Source organism: Poecilia reticulata, linkage group LG20 (assembly GCF_000633615.1).
Source record: "Poecilia reticulata strain Guanapo linkage group LG20, Guppy_female_1.0+MT, whole genome shotgun sequence".
Lineage (NCBI taxonomy): Eukaryota > Metazoa > Chordata > Actinopteri > Cyprinodontiformes > Poeciliidae > Poecilia > Poecilia reticulata.
The window spans coordinates 3,163,393-3,187,938 of record NC_024350.1 but is presented as its reverse complement, the minus strand read 5'-3'; the positions used below and the strand labels follow the sequence as shown (position 1 = coordinate 3,187,938).

Below are 24,546 nucleotides of genomic sequence, written 5' to 3'. Positions count from 1 at the left end.
GGATGCAATCATTTTCTACACATTTGATCTGGAGGGAGGTCAAAGCTTGACCTTTGGAAACGTAGTAATGGTCAACAACATGCTGCTTTTGAAGCTGTCATCCTGCACGTGCCCTGGAAGTGTCTTCCTCCAGCCGCTTCGTAAAGCAGCTCTAACTTGCCGTGTCTTATCCGCAGCGCACCTGCCACCTCCACGGAGCGCAAGATCATGATCCCACCTGGAGACTGCATGTACGCGGGCAGAAAGAGGAGGAAGCCCGTCCAGAAACAGTTAAGGAGCCATCCTTGATCTTGCGCATGTATTAGATAAGTGCTCGTGAGAGCGTGGATATTATAATAAATACTTATATATTTTTCAGGCTTACTCTTAATGATTGCTGGACACGTTTGCTAGTAAGAACAACAACAGCAAAACAGAAACTTTAAGCACAACTATTTCTGGAGTTTTTGTTGCGCATTTATGAATCAAGTCATCACCTTAGAGTAGATTTTACAAGTATTTTAGTCTAAGTTCATGCTTTTAAGATAATGAGGCTGAACGGCTGATAAATTAGGTTTTTGCTTCTTTATTTTTATTTTAGTGACTTCTCGTCACTTTATGTGATGCAGACTTCTCGTATTTGATCCTAAGGGATGTAATGAATAGTGATAACAGTTATATAAGTTAATAAAGAGGGAAGTGGTAATTTTTTTCCCTCCCTCCTACTCCCCCCAAAAAACGGCCTGTGGCATTTATAAAGTTTTCATGCTCGGCCCTGCCTTTTGCTGCTGATCTGAGAGGAAATCTTTGCCACATCAAAACCACTTCTCTGCATGGACGTTTTCAGCTCCTAAAATGAAACGAGCACAATGCTATTCTGATGTTTTTGTGGTTGCCTTTGTTTTTCGTTTTCATTTTGGTAAAATGAAAAAAAAAAACCAAAAAAACAAAACAACAAAAAACTTAATTTACACCTCTATGCTCCAGTCAAACCAACGGCAATTGTTCAAGATAATACCGGGAAGCATCACGCAGTCTTTCCACACTAACTTTACTGTCAGAAAACACTTGGAAGAACGGGTTTTATTGTGCAAGATTCCTGTTTTTTAGTCATTTCCCCCCACCCCACACCTCAAGCCTATTGTCAAAAGAGACAAATAAATGTGGTTTTATGGTGTATTTAAGGCAGAGAGGAAAGACTTCCTTGTGCGCGGTGTGGTTTTATCAAGTCTTGACTCTCCGCATTAGTTTGCAACCTGCGGTGCTTGCCCTGCAAGAGTCATTAAAAATAAACCTGTTTTTATGCTAAGAGAGTTATGAAGACCAGGTTTGCATTTAACACACATTATTTCCTAAAATAATGTGTAACTTTGCTAAAAAAAAAAAAGTTTTGCTCAAAAATTGACAAAGTTAGTAGTTATTTTTGTATCAGGGTCCAAGCTGATTGACTTGCGGCCAGGTGTACTTTTTTTCCTGTGATGTTAAAAACCTGACATAAACAGTTCTAAGTAAAGTTCACCAAATGCGTCCTTTTTGTCGGCTGTTTTCTCAAGTCTAAGTTTAGCTCCAGAAGTTCACTGAAGGAAATGCTTGTCTTTTACACCCGCCTGATCCCAAACTTTCACGTCTCAACGTTTATTCCCGTCCGCCTTGTTGTCGACAGGAAACCATCCTCTGTCAATGAGAAAAGCAACCCGTCCAAGAGGCACCGGGACAGGCTCAACGCCGAGCTGGACCGCCTGGCCAGCCTGTTGCCATTCCCTCCGGACGTCATCTCCAAACTGGACAAGTTGTCCGTGCTGCGCCTCGCCGTCTCCTACCTGCGCGTCAAAAGCTTCTTCCAAGGTAAAGAGTGCCACAAAAGTTTGCGTTGTGGTGCTCAGAACTTTTTGTTCCCCCCCAGGAAGTTCTGTGCGAGCACAGAAAACGGTGCGGAGTGTTTCGGCTGACGAAAATAGTTAATTTCAAGTTTTTTTTTTTATGGAGAATATTCTGTGAGGGCATCTTTTTCCCATCTCTCTTTGCGCCCTTCTTCTGGAATGCTTGTGAGAGACTCCACAGCATAAACATTTTACCAAGCCGCTAAGGATGAGTCATGAGTTCAAGATGGTTCATAAATATGAGAGAAAAGTCTGTTTTTCTGGCTTAAATCACCGCTGCGCCTTTGTTTACTTCTGTTACATGTAAATGGAAAAGAGTCTTGTTTTCTGATCCACGCACCGTCTTGCTCCTCCTCCTGCTCCTCGTGTTGCTCTGCCGTGAACTTCAAATATTCATGTGCCCCTGAAGAACGTATTCAGTTGCCGCTGGCCTTGAATGCTGCTTTATTAACGCAAACGCTGAAGGCGCAGAGGATGAAAATTAGATTCTTTTTTTTTTTTTTTCCTTCCAAGTGAAATAACAGCAGCAAATGACATTCGCCTCTTAATTTTCTCAGAGAGAAACTTTCATGATTGGTATGAGATTCTCACAACATGATAACCTTGAGTAAAAACAGCACAGCATCAGGGTATTAACACAGAGATTTAAAACTATAAACAGCAACATAGTAGTGATGTAATAGCTTTTCTCTACAAAAACAACTTATCAGGTGTCGTTGAAATTGTTTCCTTAGCAAGAGTGAATCAGCATACGGTCAAGTAGTTCTCACAACTTGACTGTCTGCATTTTACAAGGCAAGAAAAATTCCCAAAACAACCAATCTGATATTCTCTGCAAGTATAAAGAAAATATAGTTGAAATAAACTTTTAGATTCTGTGCTTAGTTACTCTGGCCCCAAAGTTCCCCTGCGTGTGTATTTTCAGTTCATCGAAAATACATGATGAACTGAGGTTCCTCGCTTCAGCAATCATTGTCCCTAGTATCGATACACTCCGTTTTCAACTTCTCTTCACTGGATTCTCTTGTTTGTTCTCGTGTTTTCTGGAGTTTTCCTCTGTGTTTCAGATTGCTAAGTTAATTAATCATCTGAAAAGTGTTACTCCTACCTCCTGCTTGTGTTTGGGTCCTCCACCAACTCCACTCACATGGGATCAGTAGTTTTCTTGTAGCCAGTTGACCAGTACAGTGATTGATGGTTGAGGGTGAGCTCTGAAAACTCTGTTCTCAGCTAAGCTTTCTGACGCTTCAAAACTGTAGGAATGGTGTGACGCAAAAAATTCGAGCGATTTTGAAACCATAGGTTTCTTAAACCTTGGTGAAACTTCAGTGTGTTTACATGTGGTGACACGGAGTAAGGAGGATAAAAAGGCGAACAGGGAGGAAAAGTCGAGGTCCCGCAAAGTTCAATGCCTATTGTGTCTGCCTGGATGGGATGAAACAAAGTTCCCATCATCGTTTCTGAGAAGTCTCTTTGGGGATTTGTAAGCTTCATCTGTGCTAAAAGTTTTGCCCCCTTGCCCCGGTGATCCCCAGAGTACGCTTAATCTCCACCATCCGGTGCCTTGGTTTGGCATGACACCCAACAACTGGCATCCTGTTGGCTCCTTCCTTCTCACACACATGCTTACTCCCTCTCTCTCTGTCTCTCTCTTTGGCATGCACCTGAACACTCATTTAGCTTAGCCGGCACGCAAAGTTGAAGAACAGGTGCTAATCTGAGTAACCAAGTGGCCATGAGTTCATGGAGAGATAAAGATATCTATCGCATCCGAGGCGTGGGGCGATGCCGAGAATTATCCCAGCTGAGGGAATCCTGGAAAACTCTCGTAAAGCAATGGAAGTGAGTTGCATCGTCAGCTGGCGTCTTCATCAGCTTGGAGTTGCGCTCCGTTTTCCAAACATCCGAGACGCTGCCGTGGGAAACGCCGCAAGCTTTTGGAATATGCATCTGGCCCGCGGCCCGTATTTGTTTACTCCTTCTCTGCTGTTATTAGTGGCAGTAGTGACCGGCTTATTTGACCTTTGATGCTTCACAAATGAGATTAATTAGAGAGGAACATGAGGGATTTGGTTGTGTTTACATCTGGAGTCTCTCTGCGCGGCCTCTATCCGACGAACCGCCTTGACCCACATTATTGACACTTCCCCACGCCTCTTGCCCCACCCTCACCCATCCTCATCATCCCCATCCGATGTGCGAACGCGGAGTGAGGCTGGAGCATTGCTACATAAATCTAAGATGAGCAGCAAAGTACATGTCCACATCCTTCCTGTGGTTTCAAACAACAGTCAGAATTGTCTATGAGTCACTGGCAGAAAACAAGACATGAAACCATGAAACCTGCAGCTTTAAGTTTCATTTGTCTTTATGAGCAGTTTTAACTGCGGAAGGATCTATTTTTCTTTTTCTTTTTTTGAGGGTGCAGTTATCTACTTTGTCCAGCAGGGGCTGTGTGAAGTTGCTTGCTGATGATTATGCAGATGTTAGTTTTTGACAACAGACTGGACTGTTAGACAGACATTTATTGACCAAATTAGAAAATGACTTTTTAAAAAAAATTTTCATTCAGAGAGACGGATATAGAAGTCATGAAGCAGGTGCTTTTTGGAGGATTTGTACAAGTGCTCACCTGTGTACTTTGTACAAATATACCTTCAGGCTGTGTGTGTAAATAAAAAACAGCAACTGACAGTTTTTACTATTTCACTTTGATCTCAAGGAAGTCAGCCAATCAGCATTTGATGTACTTAAAAACAAAATACAATCAGCTAAAATTATTCCGTGGTTTATTAAATAGTCATAAGGCAGGAAAGTGTGTTAAAAATACTACTATATCATATAGTATATAATATGCAAGAAAAGGTTTAGTATGACTGTTATAATGTAAGACAGTGAATGAAATAAAAAGTTAAATATAAACTCTCATAGACTTTAGGAGTGAAAATGTTCTGTATTTCCTCAAAGATTGAGTTAAATCTACTTATTTCCAGTCAGGTGTGCATTTGCTTGCATGTCAACAGGGTGAGCTGTAATTTCCTCTCTGCTGTGTTAGGTCGCTGCCCTCTTTGTAACTGCTGAGTCGGTTAAATATTTAGCATTAATTTAGCACTCTTTGATCATCTCTCCTGCGGGTTTCACAGTTGGCAGACAAAACTGTTCAAACGATCATATGCTAGATTTTTTTTTTTTGGGTGAAATCGAAAGAAATAACGATTGTTCATCCACTGTAATTAAAGTCAAACAGATACTGTGGTCATGGGTTAACTACTAAAAAAGGGTTCAATGATGTTATGGGTTATACGTGTAATAAATGCACGATTATGTGGATGATTTGGAGTGGGAATATTGATAACTTTGCACTTCCTTAAATATGTAAAACAAAAGATCTGACATTATGCTTCTTGCTGTTAGTATTTTTTTGTACATATTCAAAAAAATAAACAAAGAAACAAACTGTTGCCTTGCAGCAAGAAGGTTCCGGTTTGAATCTTTCTGCAAGGAGTTCCCTTGTTCTTCCTGTGACTTGACAGGTATGATACATTTCCATTCATCTGGCATTAAAGCCAACAGGCTAGGTGTCGACACTGCGCACTGATAAAAGAGAAAAGAGGCTTTTTTAAACCGGAGAACCCAAAGACCTCACAGTTAAAAGTCTGTTTATTCTTTAACGCCCACAGTCTTATACAGTAAATGAGCCTAATGAAATGCGCTCTTCAGGCTATCAGATCAGCTGATCTAATTCTTGCTAACACCCACCTATTTGCTGTTGGCACGCTATGCGTCTAAAAGCAATGTCCAACAATATTGCATTGCTTTCTGTGGCCTTTGTGTGCCTGTGTTGTGGTTTCAACTAGGAGTGCAGCATGTGTTTAATTTGCCTGCTGCGGCCAACGGTTTCCCCTCTCTTTGGACACAAACGGAGAGTTTATATTACTTTAGAAAGCTTAAGGCTCTGCAAATGTACTGATTAGCAAGACACTATGCCACAGTAAGTTAGTGACTAGCAGTACAAAGCTTTGTGTTGTGTGGGAGATAGTTTTACATTGGTATATTTGCTAACCCCACCCTTCAAAAAAAAAAACAAACCCCGAAACAATCAAACCCTTGAAATTTGATGCTTTTTAAAAGCTTCTTTTCTCTAAAGGCCACCTTTTCAGTAAGATTGGTGTTTGCATAGAGTGGGAGCTTTTTTAATTGTCAGTTGCCCAGTAGGGAAATGGTGTAACCAACATCTTGTTTCAGTGGTATCGCTTCAAACCCTAATTCATTAAATTGACTCTCAACATCACATGAAAACCTACCACAACATTTCCGATAAATTGAAAGAGTACACCTAGTACTATATTTGTTTTGATGTATAAAAATAAAATAAAATCCCAAAACAAGAATATTAAACTGGAAATCAAAAGTTTGTTAGCATCTGTTTAATAGTTTTTGTGTTTCTGCATAGTCACGCCTTTTGTCAGGCATAAATCAAGCCATAGTTAATGTTCCACCATAGCCATGTAGCAGTTGATTTATACATTTCCTTTGCTTCCTTTTTTCAATCTATAAATCTAGTGTAAAGGGCATGAAAAATGTCTGTCAGATGCACAGAGAAACTCTTGGAACAGATTTATGTGCTTCTGAAATGACTTTGGCTTCTTAAAGCCATTGGAAATGTTGAGCAAAGATCCTTTTACTCTATCAGTTTTGAGGATAATAGCTGGAGTCATCATACTTTTCTCAGAATAAAGGTATTTAAATAATCATTTTGCACTTTTTAAAATTACAAACCAGTAACTATTCCACAACTTCAGGCGAATCATTAGAAATATTATCAATAATTCAAACATACATGTACTTAATAAAATCCAGAAACATATTCTGTTTGTTTTTAGGTTTTACTATGCATGCAGCTTTGTAAATGCTAACACATTAAAATGCCGATATTTTATTTTCTGAATGTTATGTTAAGTTTCAACGGCTAAAAGACATTTAGATAAATAAAATTTTAACCGTTGTCATTCATATTTATATATTTGTTTATCATCAAGACTGTAGTACATATTTGAAAAATGTCCTCACATGGAATAATGTCAATTAAAATACAATTAAAAAACCTGCAAGTCTATATCAAGCAAAACCAAATAAACCCAGTAACGAGTTTCACACCCGTTAGCTCAAGCTTGACGACTTTCACGCAGTTTTTCATCTAGTTATCTTGTTTGCTCTCCATTAAAAATGACACAATTAAGTAAAAAAAAAAACATGAAATGGTTCAAAGATTTCCAGAAACTTCTCACTGAATATCATCTTTAAGGTACTCAACTGACTAGCAAGTGCAGCTTTATCATTAAGCTAGCTAAGGCTCTATTCACAGTTAAATTAAAACTGTAACCCGTATAAACATACCTGCCCAACTGTTTTCTGTTGCAAAAAAGATACAATTAAGGCATAAAAATTATGAAATAGTTAAAAAAGCTTTTAACCTTCTCCCTGAATGCCGTCTTTCAGGACCTCGACTTGCTAGCAAGTTCAGCATTAGCGCTAAGCTAGCTAAGGCTTTATTCAAAGTTAAATTATGAATATATAACCCGCATAAACACACCAGCCTTACTGATCTTTGCTGTAAACGGTGAACTGGAATTGCGGCTGACTAAACACCATTAGATTTTCATTAAAATGTTCAAGTTTGCAAAATAAAGTGGCTACTGGTCAAACTCAACCCTTATCTGACACTAGATTTTTAAAAACAAAATCTAGCTTGAATTTAGCTTGATTTAAAGTTTGAGTAATTTCATGGCTTATATCTATCCTCTCCAAAAATTTTATTTTTATAGTGCATAATAAACACCCAAAAGCTCCAGAAATTGTGAACTGCACCAGCCAGTGTTTCATCTGAGACGGATCTCATAAGCTAGCTGTGAATAAAGGCCTTTGATGTAAACGTATCCACATCAAGCTGGACGCTCCATTGAACCTCCTTTCTTAGCCTTCATGCCATGTTAGGTAGTGACAAGGTAGAAAAACATAAACCTAGACAAAAAAGAAGACAAAAACAACAAAAAACAGCAGTGCTTTGATGTAGATATGTGTTGCTAATCAAGCGTATGCAGTGCAGTTTCAAAATGAGTTTTCTTGGGCTGCTATTTGCTTGCTGAGCTATAATAAAAGAGGAAGAGAAACACCACAGAGCCCACAGCCTCACGCCAGGCAAGTGACGTCAGCAAGTAGACAGGAGACAGTTTTGTAACCCATCTACCCGACAGAGGAAGGAGGGAAATAAGACACAACAATCAGTTTGAATCTTTATTGTATCACCAGCTAATTAAAAAACAATTTCACAGAGGTAAGCCACAACGTCGCCATTACTTTAGGTTTATTCTTCCCATATCAGGTCTGTATCAAATTTGGTCGTAACCAGTGCAGGCCGTTTGATTTCCTAAAGCGGGAAGTGCAGCAGCGTGACAGCCGCTTCTGAATGGAGTCTTTTTGCTCAAGGGTGGAACTGTGGATCAGGTCAAATCATAGACAGACTTTTGTGTTTGCTAAACTCCCAGTGACCCTACACTTTTTCCTTCCTTAAGACACAGACAAGATGGTCAGGCGGAATCCAAGATGTATCGGCACGATAGCAAATGAAGTGTAAAGGTTCAGACGTGGAAAGGTCACGGCGTGGTCAGTTTATTGTTTCTGAAACAAAGTTAATTCACTCCGGACATCTAAAGCGGGGCTCTCGTTCTCTAATGCGACAATTTAGTTACATGGGAAGATCTTAAACTTAGATACACTGATTGGATTATATAAATATTCTTAAAACACATAAGCAAAAAATCTGAAAAGTGTGGCATTGATTTGTACAAAGTCCCCTTTACTCAGATATCTTGTATTTTCATAAAATTCACCCCAAAAAAAGACACTGAAATTTGTGGCTGCAATATGATAAAAAAGTGAATTTAAGTGTAGGCTACCTTAAATTCTTTTTGTTTAAAAATGGTATACCTTTATTTTATCTGTACTTTTGTCAGACTGAACTTTTAAACCTTGCGAAGGCCAGAGAGCCTTTGGCTTTTCCATTTGCACCTACTGCTTGATCCAATTACGGCATTAGAGGGTCAAGGAGATAAGCATCACTTGGAATCAGTGAAACATGATTGGATAGCAGGCATCAACTTGACACACACTTCAATGAACGAGCACAGACTCAGACTCCCTCTAAAAAATCCTAAAATGTCACTCCAAGCCAGAAGCCCAATTACGTGATGATGTTGGTGTGAAACCCCCTACAGCTTTCCTCAGGCAACATGGGTAGGTCAGACCGACCTGCTCTCTGCTCTCTTGTCTCCTTTTCAGTCGTTTCTTAAACACATTTGTTTGTTGCACTGGCATCTGTTGAGGAAAATCACCTTCCACCATGAACAGTGCGTGATCAGGCCTCGGTGCCACTGCTACAGCTTCCCTCTTCCTCTTTCCTCCGCATGCGATGTCTGTACGTTCGTGCAACAAGTTGTGAAGATGTACTGCAGCTGAAAGCACCGACAATGCTTAGGTTAATGTACACGTACTGCAGGCTGAATCACTTTCTTAACGTCCCTTTCCTTGATTTAGGTGCACAAGAGCCGCAGTTCGTCTTAAATGTCGTGTTTGTTGACAAGAATTAGTCAAGCGCTTCTCAAGAGAGTGGCAAGAAGGAAGTCGTAAGAAGTCTCGTCACGACGGAGGGTTGCTTTTCTTTAGCAGTAACAGGGAAGATGACCAAAGGTGATGGGTAGATGCAAACATGTGAGAGAAGTTGTTCTAACTATACAGTGTTGATTAGGAACCGTGTCAAAGTAAGTATGTGGAAATATCAGCATATTATTTGTTGCAGACAAATAATACGCCGGACACTAAAATCTCTAGTCATGCAAACAACTAACATGGAGTTTTCTCAAAATTCCACTTTGGTTCAGATTTCTATACATTTTTATAAGTATTCGTTTTTAGTAACAATAAAGTTCTTGTGTTGATGAAAGGCCAAAACTCTTAAAAATGTGTTTGTGTAAACTAGACCTAAAACACAAACTTTTGGCCAACGTACAAGTCACTGTTTGGGACAGAAATGTAAGGAGCGCATAACCCTGACTTGATCAACCGCATGATTAAACCGGGTGGCCAGCATGATGTGCAATTGTCAGTTTTTTCCGCACAGCATTGCCCATTTATTTACAAATTAGGTAACTTCTAAAGGTAAATTATTATTTAAAGGTATGTAAGTAAAACGGGGTGAACTCAAATGCCAATGTTTTTCTCTGGTAAAACATTACTTTTGCTTTGAAACAAGCTGAATTTAAACCAGTACATCTTTACTTTGCCTATCTATTGGCCTGTTTTGGCTTACTGTACTTTGACTAGGCTGGTTTTCCTCTTGCTCGGGTTACATTTTCAAATTTTAGTAAGTTCTAGCAATTAAAAAATTCAAAAACAAGACATAAATATGTTTGGTTCTTCACTTTTAATGTGCGACTCTGCCCACCCTCTTCTATGCGCTTCGTCTGAAATGGTAAAACACAATTGTTACCGTCTAGTACTAAAGAATAGCAATGCTAATCCCTTGTGTGTGCTAAGAAGCATGACAGTTAAATCAAGGAATGACCCTGGATTTGCTGGGGCCTCTCAATCGCCGTAGACATTGAATTCACTTCAACGGAGCGGGACTTTTTAAAGGAAAGGGGGCCAGTAGAGGCCCTCAAGATCACAGAGGCCATAAGTGAATTACTCCCACCAGTACTGCAGAGGGGGCTCCATTAGACTCCTCACTGTAGCAGCCAGAGGCAGCCACGCAGCAGTGGGTGGTGTATTTGTGTGCAAACAGTCGAGTATAGTGTGTGTTTCGGGTGCAAGTGAGTATGAATAGACAGCCAGGGACTCCTGCAGAGGGAGCAGAAGCCTTTGTTGGTCCAACACTATTGTTGGAAGCTGTCGTGTGTAATTAGTGTCACGGCTGCCGCTTAGCGAGGCGCTCCGCCTCAGCAAGGGGAGCGCAGAGGGATAAGAAGGGAAGCAACAAGCACTCCAAAGCCCCTGGAGATTAACTTGATAATTATATTATGGTGACACTTTAACAGTGTAGCAATGCTGCAAAACACGCTGACATTTCCCAGCTGTTTTTAAACGGCGTGTTCAATTTACACGATTACAAATCTTACATGCTGCTCTGAAGAAAACTGTTTGGCTGAGGGAGAAAACCAGTTTGTCTTGTGCTATTTAAATACAAGCTGCTGCACCTTTCAGAGATTATTTCACATCATTCCAGGTTAGGAATTTACATCAATTCCCCTTTACAACAAATACACACCTTGTTGGTCTTTACTCTAACATTTAGCACAGCTTTGAGATTTAGCCTTCCCAAGTGTGATAAAAGCAAAGTTATCACTATTTATGAAATTAGTTTTTTCACCTCTGGTAGAAAGATGTTATGTCACTATTAACTTCTAAAAAAATGAGGAAGTCCTAAGAGTGGTGGAAGGCTAACAGGTTCCCAGACAGTTTTAGCTAGCTGCTGTTTTAGCTAATTTGATCAATTTCAAAGAACTCAAGCTGAAAATGCTTATATGCTTGGGATAATATGCTGTATTTAACATCAATGCTTACACAATAGACCTTTGTTACATCTATTGCTGTTCTTTTATATCCAATATGGCTGTGTAAACTCTTTGTTTTCACTTTTTGATGGTTTAGGTCTCAATAAATAGGACACAGTGGTATATAATGTCTATTTGTGAACATGGTTGTTTTGTATTTGTACAAATTAAATTGAGGGAAATTGTTACTGGCTTATGTTGTTAACAGTGGCTAGCAAACGTGATTCCCACATGAGTCTAATCAAACACAGAAAACTATAAAGAGTGGAGTTTGTAGTTTGGTTACTGGTTTGTCATTCATACGATGGTATCAAAATGTAACTTTTTCAAAATTGTCCAGGTTTAAAAATGATCACACAGGATGTTGTTCGGTTCAGACAACAGAGACAGCTGAACAACTGTGGTGTTAAATACAGTTGAAATAGGTAATGTTTGATATCTCCCAATACCTTATATACTAAAAATAGCTTTTTAATTTAGCTTAAGTAGCAAAAATGCGCAAAAACAAGCTGTTAGCCTTCCAATATGAAGGGAATTCCTTTGTTTTCTTCAAACTAACCACAATGTAACATCTTTCAATTAAAGTTATGGAAGTGTTACTGAGAAAAACTTCTTGGAATCTCACTTTAAAAAAACTCCAAAGTGTCTCTTTAAGCTCCAGAACTGCTATTTGTATGTTAGGAACTTCAAAGTCAAACAGTTTCCTGTAAGTTTCCTGAACATTGGCTGTTTTCAGAAGAAAAGCCCTACTGTGCTTTGTTTCACTTCTAGCACCGACTGGTGACTCATAATATAATATCCCGGATAAACATGGCCGCCAGCACATCATCCTCATGGGTGTCAGTAGTGCAGTCTGCCTATGGCCAAAGCTGGTGGAGGGATACACAATGTGCTTTGCCTGATGAATGAACAGTGACACTGCCGCTCTGTCAGGAGGAAGTAGAGAAAACGTCAAAGAGGCAAAGTTGTAGTCAACGTAAGAGAACAAATTGCAGCTTGCTGACCATAATTATTGATTGCTCTACAAACAGAGCAAAAGAGAGGAGGCACGTGCCTTTGATAAGCTGCCTCAGTGATAAAGATCGCGTTGGTTTTTCGAAGTGAGAGACTGGCGAGACAGCCTCACCACATTTAACACATGTATCCACTAGTTTCATCTGGCTGTTTGCTGTATACGTCACCCCCCATTTATCTTAATCAAAGCACGCATCAGTGTGCACAAACGTTCCGGGCCCTCCCCCTCCCCCACGCTGATCGATATGTTTCCATGCGCTTGAAAAGATTGTGTACCAAAGCGGCATCTGACCCGATACAGCTCGATACGCTAACTACCGTCAACCAGACGAGGTCTCGTTTCATCTGCATTTTGATTAAAAAACAAAAAACAGCAGGGCATAAACCCGGCTGAGTGAAAATAGTTCCTCAGAGCATGTCACATGAAGTTAAGAGTTAGCCGAGGAAGCTTTGGGGTAGATGGAGGGGGTATATTGTTTTATTTAAGCTCAGAGATGCACGTTCTAATTTGAATGAATGCTGACGCGGCATCATAGGCAGATACTGTTGTGAGAAAGGGGCAAAGTAATTAAAGAGGACAAGAGAATGTGTTTGAAAGGTTTCTGTGCTTCTCGCTGGCTGGCAGGGCCTTCACTACTGTCTCCCACATCAGTCTGAACTTTCAATGAACTCTCGCTCTCAGCTGAATTATGATCGAATGAGTGAGCTGGACGAGGAAAATAATGATAATTTCTTTACTATGCGAGAGAGACGAGCAGATGGACGACTCTTCCCTATCGAGAACAAGCGCGCACTTGCGCGGCGCTTTCTTGTTGTCGGGGGAAGGAGAATGAAGAGGTAACGAGGCTGAACCTCGGCCGATGGCAGCGGTGTAGCCTCCGATTCGTCGGTACTCAGGTGTATTGTTACAGGGGCAAACATCTCACCAAGACACACAGGTGTACAATAAGATATGTGCGTATGTGTTTCTGCTGAGCGCAGAGGGAGGGAGTGAGAGGAAGAGAGAGACAGTGAGGCAGTTGCGTGACTTGTGCTTGTTTTAGCTCTGCAGCCTCCAGGCAGAAGCTGTTAGCCAGCAGAAAGGAAGGTGTAATGTAAATGTTCCACGGTAAACAGAGCGCCAAACCGGATTTCATCCAAGCGGTGCATCGTTTTCTGTGTGCTGACATATAAAAATAATAATTTATCCTCCCGAGTGGGAACTCTTTACATGATATCTGTTGGGAAAAGTTGGAAATCACCCCAACTATGCAGGTAAAAATTCCCTGGAAGATATTTCAAATTAGTTATTCCTTTTTTTTTTTTCTTTTTAATGCGAAGTCATCTGTAAGTAACCACTTCACTTACATGTTCAGCAACCAAAAAACTCCCTCAGGGGGAATTAGTTGTAAAAGCTCTCCAAAGGTTTCTGAGTGGTTTGAACCGCAGTTCAAGTGGAAAAGAAAGAAAAGCAGAAAAAAGGTCAAAGACACGATGGGAGAAATTTTTTATTTTTTTTGCAGTCTATTTTCTAAATTAGCAACTGAGAATTATTATTTAGCTCAAATGAATAAAATCTTTTGATGCTGCTTTCATGTGCTGAATGTGTTGGAAGGAGCAGGAGCTTCTTAAAGAGACAGAGCTCAATTTCACGGTGTTAAATTGTCAAATTTCTTTTGAGTTGTGTTATATATTGAGCATTTTTCCTACAACTGACGATGCACACACTTGAATAAAATGTAATAAAATAGAACTATATGCTTGGAAAATAGACAATACTGCCCCTTTAAATGATTGCTTTAATATAAAACATCATAGATACCATCATTAGAACTGTAATATTGGATGTGTTATATTGTGTTATCTGTAATATAAGTAATTGTTTTTCAGACTTAAATAAATTATTTCTTAATGTATTTTTTGGATTGAAATGTCAGTGTTGTCATGCAGGGACAGCTTACTGTTAGAACATCCACTGAACATGCAGGATGTGAGCTGTTCTAGTGAGAGGCGATGACTGACTTTCTGTAGTGTCTTCAAAGTTACACTTCACTTACTTTTATTGCAGGCATCCGAGCTGACACCTTTAATCCCCTCAAATCTCAGATCTTCGCTCTGAAGCCAAAACAAACCCCCACCTTCTGCTTTTTTTCCCCCCTCTCTCCGTTCATCATTCAGCCGTTTCACTACAACTGCTGTCTGCCGCCAGCAGCTCAGCTGTCACTCTTTTTCAACTCCTACAACAGAGACTCTCACTTTAAATGACGCTTCTGACAGTTTATCAACTCTCTGCCGCGCTCAACACTTGAATTGCGGTTACATTAATGGACTCTAAACGCTCCTCGTGACCTTTTTTTGACGAATATGTAGCTGCCTCAGGTGGCGGCGCCTTAGACCTTTTTTCTCAGAGGCTAACGCAGTGCTGATCTAATTCTTTAAGACCGGGGTCGCGACCTCTGACAGATGGTGCATAACGGCGAGCGGAGAGATCGGGTCAGATCATCATATCAGGTGCTTGAGCTCAACATGGTTGTTGAGCCTGAATAAGTGAAATGGGGGTGTGTGGAGGGGAGCAGGGAGGCGTATGAATCTGGTGATGGAAGCAAAACGTGTCTAGCAGCGTGGAAAAGAGCGGGAAAGAGATGTTGAAGGGAGATGTCGCTCTGTTTTCGTCCCCGAGGACCTTGTTCAAATTGGCATGTTGCACAGACGAACTGAATTTAAACAGCTGCGGGCTTCACCCACGGCGACACTTAAACACACACACACATATGTAGATACATATATATATATAGGCACGCCCACACCGAGGCCCTCCCCAGCTGGAAGTTTTGCGTGCGAAGGGGTGAAATTCTCAGCGCTAATGTGCCAGGATTTGTTTTCATCATCAAATTGCAAATGTTTTAAATATGCATCACATGTTCTTCCGCGCACGTGGCGCGGTGCTGCGCGGGTTTATCCAGCCGGAGCACTGACAGCCTAATCCCTGTTTTCATACAGAGTCGTTTGTCAGATGTAGAACTGGTAGTACCCATGTTTGTTTTCAAACAACACTCTTAAAGTCATATTACATTTTTTTCTGTCTTTTTTTTTTTTTTTTTACTGAAGATGACTCCTAATTCGTAGTCGTGGTTGTTGCTCTATAATGTTCAGCAATTAGTCTGAGTGCAGGAAGATTAGTTGGAAAATTTTAAATAAATCTCTTCATCTAATATTGATCGATCATAATCATATCACACAATGACAATTTATTTCTCTCTCTCTCTGAAGCAGATTCTTAGCTGCTCTTATAAGCAGATACTAACGCCTCGGGCTTTCGCAACGAACAAGTAGTGGTGTCAAAACAATGTGACAGTCGGTTAATGGCGGAGGAGAACAAAAGGACCGCAGCCTCATCCTTCCACACTCGCTTCGCGCGGCGAGTTCTGCTCAGGATGTCGCCGGCGTCATTCTGCAAATTAAACGTGTCGACGCCGTCGCGCCGAGGTGTTATCCCGTTTCATGCCGTCAAACATTCGCTCGGCCCAGCAGAAGTTTTGACAAGGCGAGGTGTTGATGTGGCAGCCCAGCAGTGTCTGGGGTAAATATAGCAGCCAAATCAAAGCGGGATCACATCCATACTACGTATAGAACCGGTGACACCGGAGCGTCAATAATCTGACACAAAATAATTAAATCTTTTTTTTTCCTCTCTCTCAGTTTCAAGTATCTTTTCTAAACTTCTGCTGAGAAGCGGCTTGTAAAAGTATTAACACTCCTTGAGCTTCTTCACATTTAGTCGCAACGCAACCACAAACCACACGTATTTTATTTCATAAACCAACAGAAAGTAATGCTTAAGTATGCGGTGGAAGTATGTGAATGAAAACCTGGTATTGTTAAAAAAAAAAAAATCTGTAAAGTGAGCCTCGTCCCATTTACCATGACACCCCCAAAATGAAACGCATTGCAACCACCTGCTTTTAGGATTCATCTAATACTGAAAGCAGCCTAGGAGGAGTGCAAAAGTACGGTTTATATCAAAATATATTCATGTGTCAGAATGGCCTAGTCAAAGTCCAGACCTAAATCCAGCTAAGAATGTTTAGCCTTGAGGTAATTTGCAACAAAGAAAATTTTTCAGCAAAACTGACCTGTTTACACATGTACATACTGTTCATTATTTTGTACAAACTTTGGAAAAGTTTTGGATTTTGCTTTGCCAGGTATTTTAATTATTAAAAGATTAATTTGCAGCATATATAATTGACTTGGAATCTTTCTAGATGAATGGTATGGACCGAATTGACATGGTTTTTTTGTAAGATGCATTTGTTGCATTTGTTGTGAATTGGCGCTGAAATGAAGTGATTTTCTATAACCTACTAATAGTCCGATAAAATACGATTATGTTTCTCCAATAAATAACAAATACTACCAGGGAATAACCAACCTTTTATATTTTATGAGGGTCAGCTGACCAAAGCTGGGATTAGAACCAATAGGAATAGAGTAAAAGAAAATAGTTTTATCATTATGTACCTTGAAATTAAATTATATGGAAGATTTGAACATATTTACAATAGGCTATCCTCATTTATTATACTTATATACCTTATATATTCTATTCCATCCCTTCAAGTTGTCTTTATTTACCTTTAAAAACCAACATTTTTAAAGGCAAATCCTCCATCAAACGCCCTATAAACCACGTTCTTTTGATGCCCAGTATTTTTTTTAAATATTTTTGCTTAGCAAAATAAAAGCACTCTGTCCAAGAGAGATTAAATTCAATTTCCATCTCTCGGAGAGAGATTGACCAACCAAAGTAAAAACAGGAATCTGAACCAAGCATCCAATGTGTAACATAGAGGGAAAACAACAGATCAGAGCAGACACCCTCCTTGTGACTCAGAAGCAGAGAAGCTTGAGGGGGGGAGAGAGGTGGCATAATAACATCTTTGTGGCCTTTGAAGTCACATCAGGGCCATTTCCCACATACAGTAAAGTACAAGCTGTCTGGACGTCTACTAGCCCATCGCCATTCAAAGGCCACATTCATGGAGGCAGTACCCGCCCTCGCAGAGGGCAATTGGATCCACCAGATACCCATCCCCTTGTCACGCAATGTTGTGTAAACCGGGGGGGAAATGATCTCAACGTGTCACTAAACGAGTTAAGGGACGAAGGCGCCGCGGCCGCTCACATGTCTCAGGCGTGACGACGCGGTGGTGCTTTTAGAAATTCTTGTGGGCCGTGATACTGATTGCCGTTCTATCTTGAGCCGATGTCGATGGTGGATTCCTTTGGAATACCTTATCATCTCTACAACACACTTATAGCACACTCGTTTACATTTTTAATGAGTTATTAGTCATCTTTAAAAGTGCAGTATTTATTTTTTTATATATTTGTCACTATGTCGTAACTGTGTAAGTTAAATAAACTGAGCTAATACTGCGTCTGAAAAAATGCACCAAACAAAACCAACCAATCAGAGCCAGGAGGAGGGGCTTAGTGCTGTCAAGGAGGAGGGGCTTAGCGCTGTCAATCATCCTCATGTACTCGCTTCTAAATGTGCTAATGGAGGAGAAACAATTTACAGTTGCAGGAAAACCGATATCTGTCGTCATTGGTGGCCATGCTAACTAGCCTGAGCATTAATGACAGGCTATGCTAGCTGCAGTGTAGCAGCGATTGCTTCTAGACAGCACTAGGAGAATTTTTTTCAATCTTTTTGACTGATTATCTGTCTTATGCCATTCTGTCACAAAATAGTGATGGTTTCAATAAATAAGTAAAAAAATATATTTCTTTTAATAAAAGTTACATACTGCAGCTTTATTGGAAAACAACTTCAAAAACCTTGATGTGGCTCACAATTGCTTCACTTGTCTATGTGCAACTTTTGCAAAAATTCCTAATCTTAGGAAATCCAACAAACACAAAAGTTGTAAACTTGTGTGTCTAATTGATGAAGTTAGGATTTGAGAAGCAGAAGTTTAAAAGATGGAGGAAAGACTAATATTTACCACAAGCTATGGCTGCCCTCTCTTTGGTTTTGTTTTGCTATCCCCGAGCTCGTTAATCTCCCTCAATCCCATTTCTCTTGGAGAAGCCGCCACACCTTAAGAGTCAAGTGTCGGGCAACCTCAGCCTGACCGCGTCTGTTGCTGCTCCAGCTTGCTTCCCACTCTCCACTTTTGACTCGCTCTGTTTACTTTATTTCTATTTTAGCCACTGACGCCGGAGCTTTCCTTTTCCTTTTTTTTTTCCTCGCTTTGCTCAACTCTCGACTAGTTTCGAGAAATGCCTCTGATTGGAAGATACGCAGCACAAGGAAGACTCTGAATTGAGGTCAACATGTCGCGGCAGCCTTAACACCATGAATAATTTGAACAGAGTGCCGTGCTTTAAAAAGGTCAATGGGGGTTGTGAGCTAAACAGAAGCTCTCTGAAATAAAAGCAGGAAGAAAGGAAGGACAAAAAAACAGACTTGCATAATTCATTGGACCATCACAACACCAATTCCCCATCCAACTACTGTTGGATCAACATTGTTATAAAAATGTCAGATGGGCCAATTCATGTAGAAAAGGCTCGGGCTTGACCTAATTGGAAGAGTCATGTGACCGCTGATGGCGCTAAGGCTGTTGAGGTAGACGGTTAATTATGCTGCTGCTGATTTTCCAGAAGCTAGGAGTTGTCTGAAGAAAGACTGCACGCATTTTTATCTGCTAATCAACGGAGATGCAGCGATGAGACGATACACGATTAGAACGAAATCAGACAAAGTTACTATAATACTTTTAGGAACTAAGAATCACAATTTTAGCAGATACAGAATCTAGAAATAGAGATATTGTAGAATTTGTTTCCTAATTCAAAGTACTGAAATGCTAAGATTTTTGTGTTTTCATGAACAGAATAGTTAATAAAAAGATTTCATGAATCTCAAATTGTGCTTTAGCGAATCTTGGTTCAGCACAGATTTATCCGTTTCCATTTTGAGCTATCAAAGTATTTCAGATCCTTTACTTTAGCATTAACAATAAGCAGAGATGCTCATAAATCCTTCGTCTCAAGGCCAACTCAAGTCTGAAAAATATATTTTCATCCTCTAATCTGCTTAAACCACTACATTCGCATGGACTAGAAATGCAACAATTTCCCTTCAATTGTGCAAAAAAAACAACAAAAACAAACAAACTGATGAGCTGATTTAAATTACTTAAAAACATTATAAAATGTATTATTTCCCTCAGTCCTCCATCACGCCCCTTTTGACTTGGGACAAATTTATATGCAATGTTTATGGAAAAATAATCTAAAGAAATAAACACGTTAATATTGAATGACTGAATGCGTCAAAGTGCCATTTTTGTTTTTTGTAAAATGTTTGTAAACCATTTTGAGGGTGGTGAGTTATCTAGACAATTGAATTTTTAAATGAACATAATAGGAAGTGATTTTATTTTTACAAGCTAAAAGTGTTTTTGTAACGAATGATGCATCTAGCATAACGGGAAAAAAACGTTATTTTGCCACGAAACAACCCACATTCAGCAAATACAACATTTTGCTGGAGAGGGGTCAATATTATGATATCACAGTTAGCATGACAACATTGTTTAAATCCATAAACAGATTATAATTGTTGAATCCTCGAGTAAATATATGTAAACATGGTTTCAGACTCACGTTTGATGGCAACAGGAAGCTCCGCAGCACATCCCGACATTAGCGTCATTAGCAGGTTACAGTGAGTCAGAGTATTTTTATAGTTTCTGTCTCTTTTTAGTCTCCCCCCCTTTTCCTGTGCTGGCAGACGAACGACTGAAAAGGTAATGTAAGCTTCTTCAACGCATTTGTAACCGAATGTTGCTAGCTAGACCAGAAGGCAGCCTTCTGTAGTCAACTCTGTCAGCACAACAGGTCAACTCAAGAACTACTTCCTGTCTTACTTAAAAATGAGACCCACGTAAACACATTCAAGGTGTAAATCTCAAAGAAGTCCTCTTCATATCTGAGAGCAACCAGACAGCTGTTTGTAAGGCTCAAATGAGAAATACTGAGGAGCAACTATGTTTGGTAATTTTTTCTAAATCTTATTACACCCTTGCTAATCATTGAAAAAAGAAAAAAAACATATACAAGTTGTAATTCACAACTTATTATTGCAGGTTAGAGCAGAGGCTCTAAAGTTTAATTTTAGCTTTTCACAGACACGTCATTGTCTTTTCTTTTATTTCACTATTTCATAAAATGCAATCTTGTAAAAAATTAATTAGCAGTCAGCGTGCAGAGATGAGTACAAGCAGCAAAGCAGAAGATCACTCAGATTACAGCCTGTCCAAACAGCTAATAGATTTTCTTGAAACGCCTCCCATGTTTGTAGTCAGCAGCTGGATGGATAGCAGAGACAAAACACCTGCCAAAAGCCTTCAGGCCTAAGCCTTCAGTTTTGGCAAGCTCCTCTCCTCCCTGCTACTTCAAGCCACTCCTCTTCTCATGCAGCCCGTCTCCTGGCCAAACTCCCTGTCGATTTCCAGGCCATATTCAGAGCGTTCCACTCGCTCGCTGCTGGTCTCGTGACAAAAAAAGCAAAAAAAAAACGCAAACATCACGATTTGATGAGCTAGAACAACTCATTCTGGCTGGCGAGGATTTATTGTCCACTATGTTTAGGGTAAATAACTATAAAGTCTGCTTTGATTACAGAGGGTGTGAGCGGGTAACAACATTCAAATCTCGTATGTTTTTTTATTGTTCACTTTTTTGCTAGTTTATAGCCGTGACTAGTTTGCAACACCGGTCCCTCGAGGGACCTTTAACATGAAATACAATGAACATAAGCGACATGCTCAAACCAGACCAAACCAATCCTAGCATTTAGACAACTGGAAGGCTTAGAGCTTTTGGTTTATTTAATGTCATTTGGATTTGCTCAATGAAAAAAATGGTGGCAGTGGGAGGAGTGACATAATCGTGTGAGGATTTTCTTTTCTTCATCTTATTTAAATGTGATCATTAATATAAGTAAGGGATGTTTTAAGTGTGTTTTTTAGAGGAAGTCGAAGGAGAGATGGCCATAGATTTTTCAAAAAAGCCTTTTGTGTCATTTAAACCATCATTGAATAAATATATTTAAATATTTTTCAAATTAAAGTCAATATAAAAATGAAAATAGATGTAAATTGAATTGGTTTAAATTTGTAATTGATCATTGAAGGTTTAAACCAATTAAAATTTTAAGCCAATGGTTGTTGGGCATTCCTCTGTTGTGATAGCTGTGTGTTAAAATAATTTTATGCCATCATAATATCGGCATACATTCCATACAAAGAAATTCTAATTATTTTCTTTTAAGATAGAAAAGCAACAGTCACTCTTACAGCTTCAAAAATATCTCTAATAATACCATCCATAACAAATATTTCTAGTCAATTTGATGCACAGTCAAAAAAGTTGAATAAATAACCACTAGATTTATTGGTGATTTTCAAGAGCTTCTTGGCCAGGATATGAAATCTTCTAGCCATTTTTGTTTTTTATAGTGTTTTTTTATTTTTCCACAAGTGAAACTATATCCAAACAGTCAAATTTTCAGCTAGGTAGCAGTGTGCATCAAAAGATGGGGAAGATGCTCCACTTCTTTCAGTGGAGCCTTCCTCATCTTGATTCCGTACTTTAATAAATCCTAAGCTGGTTACAAACTGTAATAGGATAAGGGATCTTTTAGCTATCAGCACAACATTTTTAGTCGGTATTTTTAATCAAACATAAAGACGTTTTTGCTCATGTTTTCGCAAAGCTACAGGCTAACACCTGCTAGCTTGTAAACCAGCTAGCTTAGATACAGAATAAAATAGGGGTTAAAGAGATGTATGTAGTTTCCGTTGTAGTTAAAAAAACGTGTAAAAGTCTATAATTTAAGATGCTAAATGAATGCAAAACACAATGAATATCAGCTTTAATATTTGACTAATTTGAACAAAAAAGTGCAATAATTAGCTTAGCTTAAAACTGCTTCCTTAAAAGGAAAGTCTAGTTTTCTTTTATGGAACTTTTTTTTTTTTTTAAGATGATCTTTAAATAAGTTTGAAATTCTTTTGCAGATTAATATCACCATAAAATTTATTTTTTAAAACAAATGATTATTCAAGTGTAAAAATACTTAATCACCAATTTTTACAGGTTTTTTTTTCAACAAAACATGACACCAACATTTTTACGTTTCTGGGAAAAACAATACAAGACATATAAAACGCCAGCATAAAAAAAAAAACATTTATTTCTCTATACCACGATTGTGTCTGGTGTTCCTTTATGCCAGCTGCATACTTGTGCAAAGGTTTCGCTTTCCGTCAGCGGTAATATGAATAATCCCTTTGTTTGTATGGCCCCTTAAGTTCATTCATAATCAGCGACTTCTACTTTCTTCCTGCCCACCATTTGCTCATTTCCTCCTCATCTGGTCCCACTGTCAAACCCAGTTACTGTAGTTTCCCCCTCGGGGCCTCAGGTGATGAAAGGGCGGGAGCAGCAACTGGACACTTCCTGATCAAGACAGGAGGACGCATGGCTTTGCCTTCTCAGTCTTCATCACCACCCCAGAAACACACAAGCACAAAAAAGGATGTTGCAACCACAAAAAAACAAACAAAAAAACAAAAAACATTTGTAGTTAAATGAACTCTTTTGTAACCTGGTAACGGACAATGATTAGGTTAAGGTTTATGCAGGAGATTATTTGAAGTGGCATAAAAAATTTCCACATTGGGGAAAAAAACAAAATTTCTTGCATGTTTAAGATTAAATTGTGAAATTCTGATCCAGTCAAAGAATTTAGATATAAATGCTCCTCACATCTAGACACAGGTCACCCATATGTCAGTGCTCCGAGCTCCAGGAGCCAAAAATAGACCCGCTGACCCTTAAAGAGCAGAGTCTGCAACATGCTGTGCAGGCTGGGAGAAAGACGCGCGCTGTCTCTTTAAGATTGGCTCTACTGTAGCGCGGCGTAGTATTGCCGTGGCGAAGTGTGTGTGTGTGTGTGTATGTGTATGTGTATGTGTGTGTGTGTGTGTAAAGCTGACTGAGCAGGCAAAGGGTTGCGTGACTACTGCAGACGAAGCTGTGACCTCAGAAAAGTGGTTATGAAAACGATCTGTTGAAGCGAGCGGAGGAAGAGAGCGAGGAAAGGAAGGAAGGAGGGAGTGAATGAAAAAGGCAGGGAAAGAAAAAAAATAAGAGAAAGAAGAAGCGTTTCATTTGCTTCCTATCCTTTTATTTTTTTTAATAAAATGCTTACATGCTGACTAAAACCGTCCTGTCAGGCACGCCGTGTGTGTGCATGTGTGTGTATGGTCTGCTCCTTTGCTCTGTCTGGCGACAGTGTTAGGGACCGGTTCGCACTGCGGGGCAAAACAAACAGCACAGGTCAAAAAATGCAGCACAAAAAAACAAAACAAAAAAAAATGTGCAAGGTGGCAGTGAAAGGCAGGCGAGCATGTTGACGAAATGCTCTCAGTGTGTTCACATACAGTCAGACAGAGGACAGCGAGGCCTTACTGTAAGGCCTGTCACATTTGTTACATAACTGTCTGATGGGGATTATTTTTGCCTGACTACGCGACCATCTGCAGACGGAGACGAGGAAGTAAAGAGCAAAAGCAAACCTATTAATAACTCTTTTTTTTTTAAAAAGGACGCTGGCACTGAGCTGGACTGCTACGGACAAAATTAAACAGCATTTAAATAATTTTTAATCTTCTCTCTGATATTTTGTTTTTAAGTTTTATTCTCATATTTCCGTTAGCGACGCATTAAGAGGCAATATGTGCAATAGTTTTTAGTAAAAATAAGCAAATGAATAAAAATTAGAATTACTGTCACACAGAAACAGATAAATGGTGGCTATTGAGGAAAAAATGGCATTGATACTAGAAACGATTACAGATTTTTAAAAATTTATGTTTTTCTTTTGGTCGATTGCTGTTTTTTTATGCAAAGAGGGTGGAATGAAAATGTATTTAAAATTCTGCAAAAACAAATAAAGATTCAAATTTCCCGGGTAGATGTTTTGCATATACTGAAGCTTGTCT

General features: G+C 39.4%; 1 protein-coding gene across 1 annotated transcript in view; it reads left to right on the top strand.

The window, feature by feature from the left end:
- The window catches only part of ahrra (aryl-hydrocarbon receptor repressor a), a 71,387-nt gene that overhangs the window by 672 nt on the left and 46,169 nt on the right, over positions 1-24,546 (top strand). Inside the window, exons 2-3 of the mRNA XM_008438321.2 lie at positions 177-269; positions 1,643-1,824. Coding sequence (XP_008436543.1) covers positions 208-269; positions 1,643-1,824 — 244 coding nt within the window. The 5' untranslated portion in view covers positions 177-207. The remainder of the gene's footprint in view (positions 1-176; positions 270-1,642; positions 1,825-24,546) is intronic.